The sequence below is a fragment of the Lineus longissimus genome, chromosome 10 (assembly GCF_910592395.1).
Source record: "Lineus longissimus chromosome 10, tnLinLong1.2, whole genome shotgun sequence".
NCBI lineage: Eukaryota > Metazoa > Nemertea > Pilidiophora > Heteronemertea > Lineidae > Lineus > Lineus longissimus.
This window is the reverse complement of record NC_088317.1, coordinates 4,411,756-4,423,862: the sequence shown is the minus strand read 5'-3', so window position 1 is coordinate 4,423,862 and position 12,107 is coordinate 4,411,756. Positions and strand designations below refer to the sequence as shown.

General features: G+C 41.7%; 2 protein-coding genes across 22 annotated transcripts in view; one reads left to right on the top strand and one right to left on the bottom strand.

Moving 5' to 3' along the window:
• The window catches only part of LOC135494256 (disks large homolog 4-like), a 148,402-nt gene that overhangs the window by 54,249 nt on the left and 82,046 nt on the right, over positions 1 to 12,107 (bottom strand). For all 21 annotated transcript variants that reach the window (XM_064782130.1, XM_064782125.1, XM_064782127.1 and 18 more), the window contains 2 exons: positions 1,608 to 1,658; positions 487 to 611 (listed from right to left, as the gene is read on the bottom strand). In XM_064782130.1, coding sequence (XP_064638200.1) covers positions 487 to 611; positions 1,608 to 1,658 — 176 coding nt within the window. The remainder of the gene's footprint in view (positions 1 to 486; positions 612 to 1,607; positions 1,659 to 12,107) is intronic.
• Positions 7,866 to 11,201, top strand: LOC135494258 (uncharacterized). Its single transcript, XM_064782153.1, has 2 exons — positions 7,866 to 7,975; positions 8,787 to 11,201. The coding sequence occupies exon 2, from the start codon at positions 8,807 to 8,809 to the stop codon at positions 10,811 to 10,813; it is 2,007 nt and encodes a 668-aa protein (XP_064638223.1). The 5' UTR covers positions 7,866 to 7,975; positions 8,787 to 8,806; the 3' UTR covers positions 10,814 to 11,201.

Here is a 12,107-nt window from a genome sequence, read left to right as displayed (position 1 = left end):
TTGGCCGCTGGTGAATGAATGGAAAGTAAAGGACATGCGTGCGTATAATCAGATCATCTAGGTAGCCTCATCAGAGAGATGTGGTTATGTTGCATACATCGTTGAGTGTGATGTTTCACTAGCGAGGAGACCATTTCAGGGACCGTCTAAGTTAACCCATGCAGGACTACAGAAGGTCTGAAAGCCATAAAAGGAATTCTGCAGCGTAGGTGACCAACATCCCAGCAGATGGCTCTACTGCCTACTTTGTCTCATTTGATACGTCAGTTCTCTACGACCTGAACACCATCCTTACCAGAACATTTCAATGGATATCAAAAGGTTCTTGCAGAGATTTAAACACACACACATGCACCTATAAATTCTGTCTAATCCTGTATAATGAACTAAACTCAGAGCAGCGCACACACAGGTAAAACTGATCTAGATACGTAATAAGTCGGTAAATATTTTGATCGGCCGGAATTCGCTACTTGCATCACTTACTTAAGTCGTCCATCAGCGTGAGCAGCACCTCCACTGATGATTTTTGTGATATAAATACTTGGTTCGTCCCCCACGTGTGGGTTATCAGTCCCACCAGCAATACTGAATCCAAGACCCGCTCCGCCCTGAAATGAGATGAAACCGTCAATAGGCCTAGTTCCACAATCAACGCGATGAACTTTCGGTCCAAAGGTGATTTGCATGCATTTGTTCAAACAATCATACAGTTAACTCATGGCTCGTGTCCAATTAAGTTATATACTTTATGTTACTTTTGACTTAACTTTTCAAGTGATATCATTTGTGTTACTTTCGATTCTACCATTCAAGTGATATCATTTACATTACTTTCTACTAAACCGTTCCAGTGATATCATTTACATTACTTTCTACTAAACCGTTCCAGTGATATAATTAACACTACTTTCTACAAAACCGTTCAAGTGATATCGTTTACATTACATTCTAACAAACCATTCAAGTGATATCATTTACATTACTTTCTACTAAACCGTTCAAGTGACATCATTTACATCACTTTCTACTAAACCGTTCCAGTGATATAATTAACACTACTTTCTACAAAACCGTTCAAGTGATATCGTTTACATTATATTCTAACAAACCGTTCAAGTGATATCATTTACATTACTCTCTACTAAATCGTTCAAGTGACATCATTTACATTACTTTCTACCAAACCGTTCAAGTGATATCATTTACATTACTTTCTACTAAACCGTTCAAGTGACATCATTTACATCACTTTCTACTAAACCGTTCCAGTGATATCATTTAAACTACTTTCTACAAAACCGTTCAAGTGATATCGTTTACATTACATTCTACCAAACCGTTCCAGTGATATCATTTACCACACTACTTTCTACAAAACCGTTCAAGTGATATCGTTTACATTACATTCTACCAAACCGTTCAAGTGATATCATTTACATTACTCTCTACTAAATCGTTCAAGTGACATCATTTACATTACTTTCTACTGACTGTTCAAGTGATATCATTTACATTACTTTCTACCAAACCGTTCAAGTGATATCATTTACATTACTTTCTACTAAACCGTTCCAGTGATATCATTTACATTACTTTCTACCTACCCGTTCAAGAGATATTGTTTCATATTCCCAGTCAGCTTCACTGCCATTCAACTGAAAAACACAAGAGGAGAACAAGGTAAGTTACAGGCTACTACAATATGATCCTATAGCACCAGCAACCCATCAAAGCTTCAGGTCACTTTGACCCAAGTCTCTCCCCGAAACTCGTGGGGAAATCTGTATAGTTTCTCTATGATGACCAGCTGCTCCTCAACGGGTCCACCAATAATTACTAGTTTTACTTAATAAGCTCTGAGGGTAGGAGTGAGTCTCAGTCTCGTGACAGTGGTATGAGTGAGAGCTGAAGGACACAATCACATTTTCATCCCAATATCCCAAATCGACCACACAGATTTTAATGTCATTTTCATGGTAATACTTCTTCAAATCTGCCCCTGAAACGGACTGGGCTAGCACAAAAACACTGAAATCTTCACACACGCATCACACGGACACGAAACTTTCAGCAGAATGATTCATCCTTCCTCCCGTCAGTAAGCGTTACGCCCAAATTTATTTCCCATCTTAGCATCAGCTCGTAAATAATCACAAAGATGATAAATGAAACGAAAGCATTACCATGTCATCCGACATCAATGATTTAATTTTGTTATGTTTGCGTAACAAGATATGGGAGATTAATCGCCGATTGAAATTTCTGGCAGGAGAGTTTGATATGCCGAGCAGAGTCGCAGGTTCAGAAATATCAGGTTCTCAGGAGGAAACCATGTTTTTAGCCCGAAGAAATAACGTGGTGGAAATGGAAGGGGTCCGGTCTATAAACCGTTCATGTTGGGAATGAATTCCTTTGGAGGACGATTTAAATCAAACATGCTTCTGTCAGCAAATAAGCAAGGATTCTGATCACATTCACCTAGAAAAGCTGATTCACTGACCGAGCTAACCTTTTCTTGGAACCCGTCTTAGCCCTTGGTACATGGTGGCACTATTCAGGATAGACAATTAGGGCAATGGCAACCAAGTGATCCGCTATACATTTCCCTCTAAAGAAACAGCCATGTTAATTGCTCTGAAGTGATGTATTAATCGAGGAAATATGCTCTGCAAACAATCCAAATGAAGTGAAGAAGGATGAAAGTGCTCCTTGATGCAGTAGAAGTTACGTTAGAAGGAGATAATAGATGTGGATGGGACTCAAGCAGAGATTATTGCAACTTGGTAATGTTTCTCCTCCGATATTGAAGAGAAAAGGTGACAGCATTCAAGTGTATGATACAGTAAAGAGGGGGAATGAACTTTTTGGGATGGTTGCAGAGTTCTAGTGTTTGATACAGTAAAGAGGGGAATGGACTTTTTGGGATGGTGACTGAGTTCAAGTCTATGATACTGTAAAGGGGGATGGTGTGTTTGGGATGGTGACTGAGTTCAAGTCTATGATTCTGTTAAGATGGGAATGGTGTTTTTGGGATGGTTGCAGAGTTCAAGTCTATGATTCTGTAAAGGGGAATGGACTTTTTGGGATGGTTGCAGAGTTCTAGTGTTTGATACAGTAAAGAGGGGAATGGACTTTTTAGGATGGTGACTGAGTTCAAGTCTATGATACTGTAAAGGGGGATGGTGTGTTTGGGATGGTGACTGAGTTCAAGTCTATGATTCTGTTAAGATGGGAATGGTGTTTTTGGGATGGTGACTGAGTTCAAGTCTATGATTCTGTTAAGATGGGAATGGTGTTTTTGGGATGGTTGCAGAGTTCAAGTCTATGATTCTGTAAAGGGGAATGGACTTTTTGGGATGGTTGCAGAGTTCTAGTCTATGATACTGTAAAGGGGGAATGGTGTTTTTGGGGTTGTGACAGAGTTCAAGTCTTTGATTCTGTAAAGGGGAATGGTGTTTTTGGGTTGGTGACTGAGTTCAAGTCTATGATTCTGTCAAGATGGGAATGGTGTTTTTGGGATGGTGACAGAGTTCAAGTCTATGATTCTGTAAAGAGGGGCAATGGTGTTTTTGGGATGGCAACAGAGTTTGAGTTTGATACTGTAAAGAAGGGAATGGACTTTTCGGGGATGCCAGGATGGCCGAAAAATGCTGTTGAGGTTCAATCAGCATTGGAAAACGTCAACTACGATTGTGATACAATCTCAAAATTTAAGTTAGACGTGACCTCCTAATGCTGCGCAACCTCTGAACAGTCAGATTGGTCAAATAAAGTATCGAACGAAAAATCAAATGAAAAGAATAATTATTGTAGCAATAGTTTTGCTAAATGAAAGACTCGACTAACGTTGATTAATACTCGATTTTATCTCAGCTCGTCACTTTCCACGTTCGAACCCGCTCCTCTCTCCGCTTCAACACCGCTCTGTCAATGACGTAACAATATTACGCGTCGTTGCGTCATCGACAGTACAGCGGGAAATACTGAGTGCAGCCGAGTGACGTAACACACGGGCGGGGATGGCCGGGTGACCGGGGCACGTCCGTAATGCTGGCGCCGCCGTGGCCAACCACGGAACCAAGACTGTGACCCAGTTCACCACATACTCAAGGAGGATACTGTACCAGTATAGCGCCATACGATCTCCCCCGGGTTCCTCCAATATCATCAGTCCATCTGAGGTTCTTTACCACATAGCCACTTCTATCACAAACTGGCCACATTGATTGCTGTGGAACATGAGATAGCATCATGACTCGTCACTTGTGGTATTACCACCATCACAATATGGTATGGTACATGTATTTTTTCGAGATGTCACTCGATATAACTGTTGGCAATAGTTAGTCCCTGTAACTTATTTGATGGTTGTGTTGGAACAAATCATAATTTCCTCCAATCATCAAAGCACAATCAACATGAAACAATTGAAGAAATTTATAGTACTGTGTCTGCCCCAAATGTCTGCCTGACATCACCAGCCTGCTTGGACCTCAATGCAATGCTGTCACTTCTATCACAATCTGACCACATTGATTAAAGGGGAATTCGAGGTAGTATCTGGAACCATATTGATTGAAGGGGGAATGAACAATAGCATTCATCACTTAATTGAGATAACGACACCATCATACTGAGGAATGGTACATGTCATTTCGAAGATTTGCCGATACTGTCATTGGCTGGTTACGACCACTGGAATAAGTCTGACATGGCAAAAATAACACCACATTTATATCAAAATATCGATGGGTACCTCAGCCACCCCTCAGTTACGCTGCGGTTAATGACCAAGTGACCTTCCCAATCAATTTTGGTGTAATGAACGAGAGCCCAGTCTACACTGCGGTCATTTATATCTATGTCCGGTTAATGTCAAAATGATAATCATCTGTGAATGCGAAGAGGGATAATTGATGGACATTGTCGATTAGCAGAGGCTGGTTATGGTAATGGACCGGAGCGTGTGGCCAGATCAGAGAACCATGTTCGTACTAGCCTTGTTTTTCACTGTGGAATTCCGCAAATGAGTGATTATTTTTGCTGCAACCTGTGACCATTATCGCTGCGATGAGCGTGAAAAAGATCCCTTGTCTGCATATATAGGGAGTAGTCGCTGGATTTGATGTGGATTGCAGAATGTACACGATGTGTAGAGCAGGTGTTCTGAGGCCGTCGTGGAGAAGAAAACAAGAGGCCCAAGGGCCTGGTGCTCAGCTGAAATATATGAACATGGAAAGTACCCGATAGATCTCTTTCAACCTCAGTTTTGTCAATATATCAGGCAAACATACCAAAGTAAAAAGACTTTTAAATGGTGACAAATATGCCACTTATTAGTCAAATCTAAGTGCCTGAGCCAGGCTGACCTTGAAAAGTAGGTCAAATAGAAAGCCCATGTGATATCATGTAAAGGAGACTTATTGTACACCAACCATAAAATTCATGTCACTCTGGATACAGCAAAGGCTTTAAAATAGAAAAAAAAACCAAGATGGCCGCCCACCAAATTATTCAAAAAAGTAAAGAAAATGTATTTACAAGTGAAAAAAGTAAAAATTAAAAAAAAAAAAAATTGACCCGAAGTGGGATTGGAACCCACAACCTTCAGAGTCATACAAGAGCGGGAAATTCAAATCAAGCTTAAACTAGGTCAACACAGATTTTGGCTCAGTAACGCCAACTGGTAGTATCAATCAAAACTACTCTTAGTAGTTTCAAGACCTACATGTATGCGGTCCTTTTCAACTTTATTTCAAGCTTCTATCTGCTTGAATAAAGCGCCAAAAAATTGTTTTGTGATTTAGGCTTTTTGCCCCCTGGTGGCCAAACTGTTAATCCTGCCGGACCCACACTTGGTCTATTCAGGAGTCCTGAAGGGTCTAAATGGCTTATAGGGAAAATCTATCGCCTATCCGCCATAGTTTTGAAACGTGCCTGTTTAACAGACAGACAGACAGACAGACAGACAGACAGACAGACGGACATTCATTCTACCATTTACTCATATGAATAGCTCAGCTTGTCAGCTGAGCTAAAAACCAAACATAATCTATGTCACCAAGAACAGCACCATGACACACTTCCATAGAGAACATGCATATCGAAAAAAAATTAAAAAGACTTGAGTCCATAAAACACTTTAACATACATTATCTTTTATCAAACGATATCTTACTCATATTTCATGCAATGCCTGAGCATGTATTATGGGGGAAGAGACTAGCGGTAGAAATAAGTTGGAGTCCTGTAGGTTCTGTTCACTTCTTCTAATTCAATAAACTTTCATGAAAGCAAATACATTGACAGTTACAATTACAAATACAAATTGGAAGTCCAAATATGTGTGTTCCCAGTCTGGAGTCCAAACCTGAATTACTCCACAATAACATTAGATTCACCAAGAAAACTTGTAACTAATGACATAAATTACGTAGAGACAGAAATACAAACAATGCAAAACCATTGTAAACAGTAACATGTTTTGGAGTAGCTATTCCTACATCTATAACATGCTTATCAATACTAATCATAAAACCATTGTTTAAATGTAAATCCTGACCAAGCTGTGTTAAGTCATATCAGAAGGTAAAAGTAAAATTTGAGAATGATTGTGTTTAGAAATATAGAATAATGAACAATATACATATCTTCCAAATCATCAAAGATTTGCACCATAACACATGCCTGGGCATGCCCTATATGATATTGTATTCATGTGATCTCATTCGGCTTGTGGTATTCGACTCGATGACTCGACGACGCGATGACTCGATGACGCGATCAAGTTGGAATCTTTTTAAAGAATATCACTGCTTGGACTGTAATTTATACATAGAATCATAAGTGGAGGAAAATAAAAAAGAACCGATCATTACCAACCCCTTTCCAGCTGTTTTCACCGTATCTAATCCGACCATTTTTCGTTTCCTACAAGTTCGCATTTTTGATAAAACCATGCTCCATGTTGCTATGCAAGCCACTGGTATCTTACCGTCAATACAGCTAAATACACCTAAATATGGCTGGTTCAGATCAACCTCCTACCCAGGTTCTTTACGAGCAGAAATTCCAATCTTAAAATGACACGCCAGTTCCTGGAGACAAGGTTGGCTCTGGATATCCGTTCAGCACGGCAATATTAAATGTCCTATACACCTTTCCAGAAATGGGGCGCTGAGTGTCCGAAATAGTGATGTCATAAGGGGAAACTAGGCCTATGGTGGAGGGACAAAGGAGATAGTCATGGTTGACCAACACACTTGAATGCCTTTAATGACGGACAAGGGGGAAAAAGTTAGTTCCAATGCAAGCCACCAATTTCGGAAAGCATGTATAGGGGCTGATGTATTGGGGGGGGGGGGCAAATTTCAAGGGACGGAAGAGGGACTGAGTGACTGAGTCTAAAAAACTGCACATATGCGAAATTCCGATTGTTGACGGACTACCACATGACATCTGACATTGGCCACTAGAAGCTTGTTTGTCAATTAAATCTCCGGTCATTTTGCATGCTATGAAACTTTCGCGAGTGCTTTAAATATCAAAATCAATCGCGGGGACCAATCTTCAGTGGCCATGGCGGGGGGGGGGGCACATCCTTCCACATACCGAAGCTGGGTATGGAAAGGCTGAGCTTAAACCACTGTTGTTGCAGCGGTAGCCCGGAGACCAGGATCATGGGATTCCGTATTTTAGCAAAATCCATAGCAACGATCGCGTCATCGAGCCATCGCGTCGTCGAGTCATCGAGTCGAATACCACAAGCCATCTCATTCCATTATGTTCAGTATTGATGTTTCCTGGTAGACGATTCCTCGAATCCCTTCAATAGTTGAGTTTACTTAACAACCACAGTAGGTGTAGTCTGAACAGAAACAGTGCGTTCTTTGAAGTAGAAATTACAGCATCCGTCTGCCCGATTTCTCCATTATTTGATATACACATGCCAGTGGAGGTATAGAGCCTAAAGGTAAGCAGGTCACCAGTCAAAGCAATGAGTTGGATAGATACTAACACCAATATTGTTTGGCCCACACTGACGACTTGAACAAGGAAACGCCACGGGACTGGTTGGCATGCATTGAGAAGAAGATGAAGTAGGTCTCACCAGTTAGTGGGAACAAGGTCGACTTCATTTGTCCCTTCGTTAAATATTGGTTTTTTGATCGACCCATTTCCAAGGATGTGACGAACTGGCCTATCCTTTTCCAAATTCTATGCACTGTATGGCATGCTCTTAGTTTCAATGTGACCTTGGGACTGAGTCAACACCCCAGTATGACCTAATTTGACAAATATATGTCCAGTCGGCAGGGCGAGGTTTGGCCTTTTCCTGCGAGTGCCAATTTCCTAATTGGTACATGTTCTGGGCTGCATTACGACAAAAAGCTGTGATGGCCGACATACTGTTTTGGCAATAAGCCCACAAAGTAAATACATATCAGGGAACAGTTGAGTCATGCCATGCATCACGTGTCAGGGGCCCACAGGGTCCATCGCAATCAGGGGTCCACTTCACAGGCCAGTGTGATGATAGATATCGTTTCCGTAATGGAAAGAAACAAGGTTGCATTGCCCTAAAAACTCTGAATTTGGCCAAAACAAGCCGTGAAAAAGTTGTGTAACCTGTTGACATACATGAGTGCCGTCTATGAATACTGAGCAGAACTAAATTAACGATGTCTGGGAGGTGCTTGGGCAGTTTTAGAGGCATTGGTCTCTCATCGCCGTACAGCAACTACCGGGCTCAAATGGTTAATAATGTCACTGATTAATTTCAGGTTCAACAAACAACCTGAAGATGGCGTCACAAGCTCCAGACGTCACATCGAGCTGTCTGATATGTTTTGAGACAAGACCCCTGAAGATAGTAGGGAACTGCAAACACAGCTTCTGCACGGAATGCCTGTCAACTGTCCTTGATAGCCTTGAAAGTGGAAGTGAGGTGTTCGCCTGTCCGTCTTGTAAAGTTGAGTGTCCACGACCTTGGGATGGTGTGAATGGAATGGTGGATTTCACAGGGAATATGGTAGATGCCGTAGACACCGACACAGAACGTGCGGTTGTACCTGAGGAAGATGAAAAAGAATGCCAAGGACAAGAAACGATTGAGAATGCCGCAGATGATGTCATATGTGATCTTTGTGATTACAAGCAGAAGAAAGTGCCAGCAGTCAATATCTGTTCAGAGTGTGACAATCTGAACATCTGCAAAGACTGCTCTCATGCCCATGGTATGAATAAGGCCACCAAAGAACATATCTTGACATCATTACTGTTGAAAAGGCAGGGTAAAGTACCTTTGTGCAAAATGCACCACAAACTACTCATTCGTTTTTGTCGAACCTGCAAGGAACCAGTGTGTAAGATTTGTGTCTTGCTTGATCATGGTGATCATGACAGTGAACAACTTGCAGACACCATCCGGGCAAATATCGATGTTCTGAAGGGAACCCTCAGACAAACGGAGGTAAAGTTGAAGAAGATGCAAGAACTTCAGAAAGAGCTGACTCTCCTGAAAGCTATGGCCCCAGTTGTTGACCAGCAGGCCACATTGATCAAAGAAATTGAGGACCACGCTCAGAAGTGCATCGACCAGATCGTCAAATGGAAGGAGGACTTGAAAAAACAAGTCAAAATGGACTACAAAATTGTCAGGGACATTCCCGAGTGTTTGGAGAAGGTAAGAGGAGTGGTTCAGCGACTCCAGTCACTGATTAACGGAGCATCTCAATTGCTATCCAAGACTGAGCATAATCCAGTGTACCTTGATCGAGTTAAAGAAATTCAGCAGAGTTTGGAAGCCACTGCAACAGCTGGGGATGATGCTGAAGGAAGTGAATTTCGAAATCAACTTATGGATCTGAACTCACAGAACTACAGTTTTACCCCAGCAGTTGGACAAACTTGTTGCGGACAAATAAGCAAATCTTGTCAAGAATTTCAACCAGAGGAAATTTTTCACTATAAGATGCAGGTTGTTTCAGAGGAGATGTTCATTCCATGCGTTGCTGTCCTAGGTCCGAAGTATTATGCTGTCGCTCATCCAGTAAAACCTGACCAACCAGCAGAGGCAATTGACATCTACGAGTTCCCAGTGACACTGAAAAATACACTTAGAGATCACGTCCCTCCGTTGTATGATATGTCTGCCACCCCTGATGGTAAAATTGCTGTCCTCTCTGATGGTACAGGGGATGAAACCTCCAGTGTCAAGTTGTTTGATCCTGAGACTGGCTACATCAGCTCCACACGGGACATCCATCTTACCAAACCTCTGTCACTGGGCGTCACCCTTAAACCGGAGTATGTCATCCTAGGCAAGACCAAAGAGGAACAGAAAGTGATCACTGTTGTGGATAAGGATGGGCACATGGAATATAAAACTGTACTTGATCGAGACACTTATGTAAACAATTCCAAGAGGATAACATGTGGTGGGAAGTTCATCTTTGTAAATGGGTACTCTAATGTTTCTGTCTATGAGATACAGGACACCGGACTACAGAGAATAACAACTTGTCCTCCAAAAGGCATTGCCATGGGAAATGTGATGGATGTATTAGCAACAATGTGGGACAATCTCTTTCTAACTGATGTTACTAGTGAAGAAGGGGAAGAAATTGAATATGTTTATCTTACTCGTCTCCAGGATAAAGAAAACAAATTGGAATGGAAAGAGTTTGATTATTATGAGATTGCACACATGAACGTTAGACGAGCAGACAATGAAGCCAGGGTTTCCACAAGAGATGGTCACATAGTTGTCATGTCACACGGTCAGACAATTAAAGTGTTCAAGTGCTGATAGCTAATACTATCAACAATAGGGTTCCATGCCAGATTAGCCCTCATGATGTCACCTTGGACTTCATTGGATCAGTTATTACTGTGAACCTTGAGATGTTTGCGACTACAGAGAGCTTCCCTGATAAGGGCGCCTAGTTCTTAAACAGTCATCAGTGCCGGTGTTTTTGAGCGTTTCCATTTTATTATTTGGGAAGTGTTTCCTATCATTGTTTGGGAAGGATACAATAGGTGTCTCCAGCTGGATTTTGTTTGAAACCCGGAGTGGAATACGGGGAACAACCAAAAACGTTACACCGGCATGACAATTAGACGCATCCTTCTTTTATTGCATAAAATCTTTGTTGGTGCTGTCACAATTGAGATATAAGTGTAGTACTTTTATGAAAAAACATCCCCAAGTAAAAAATGTAGAGTTAAAATCTCTCCTGCTAATGCGCGCTGACAGGTACAAGCCAAAGTGCAATGGCCGTGCCGGAGATATCTATAGATGATCTGGAGATAAGTGCATTAATACCACACAAACCAATCAACTGTACCAATGTCGATTTCTTGGCTCCACGGAGATAGTGGGAGCATGGGTACGCATCTAACATGTGTTACTCTAGTGTATGTTTGTAGGTCAAATCTAAAAGTTTGATCCCCTCACAAAGCAGGCATTTGTTTCACTTCGGAAATACACTCACACAGTGGGACTGAGTGTATTTCAGGAATGACAGAAAGGCCTTCAATAGGAGGATGAAGTTTGACACGAATTGTATCATACACAGGCTAAGGTTCATAGAATCTATGATGGTCTGTGGTAGAATCTATGATGATTAACACAAACTATGCTTTATTCAGGATCCCATCATAGATTCTATGATGGTCTGTGGTAGAATCTATGACCTGTGACCATTATCGCTGCGATGAGCGTGAAAAAGATCCCTTGTCTGCATATATAGCGAGTAGTCGCTGGATTTGATGTGGAATGCAGAATATACACCGTATGTAGAGCAGGTGTTCTGAGGCCGTCGTGGGGAAGATAAAAAACCAACATAATCTATAGCCGCACGTACACCACCTAAAAATGGACCACAAATCTTGGTTCGCGAACCAATGCCGCAGCATCGAAAATCCAACAAGCGCGTACACCAGCGCTGCAGCTAGTTATAAAATCCGGCAACAGATGGCGCGCAAACAATAAGCAGAAAGCGCCATTTCGAAAGTGCCGCCTGTCGTCCAACCATCTAACTAGCTAATTGCCGATCCATTAGCGCATACACCACGACAAAGCAGAGCTTTTAACAAGCCGG

What these genes read in the sequence shown, in the direction of transcription:
- LOC135494258 (XM_064782153.1), top strand. Translation starts at nt 8,807, where the DNA reads ATGGCGTCACAAGCTCCAGACGTCACATCGAGCTGTCTGATATGTTTT.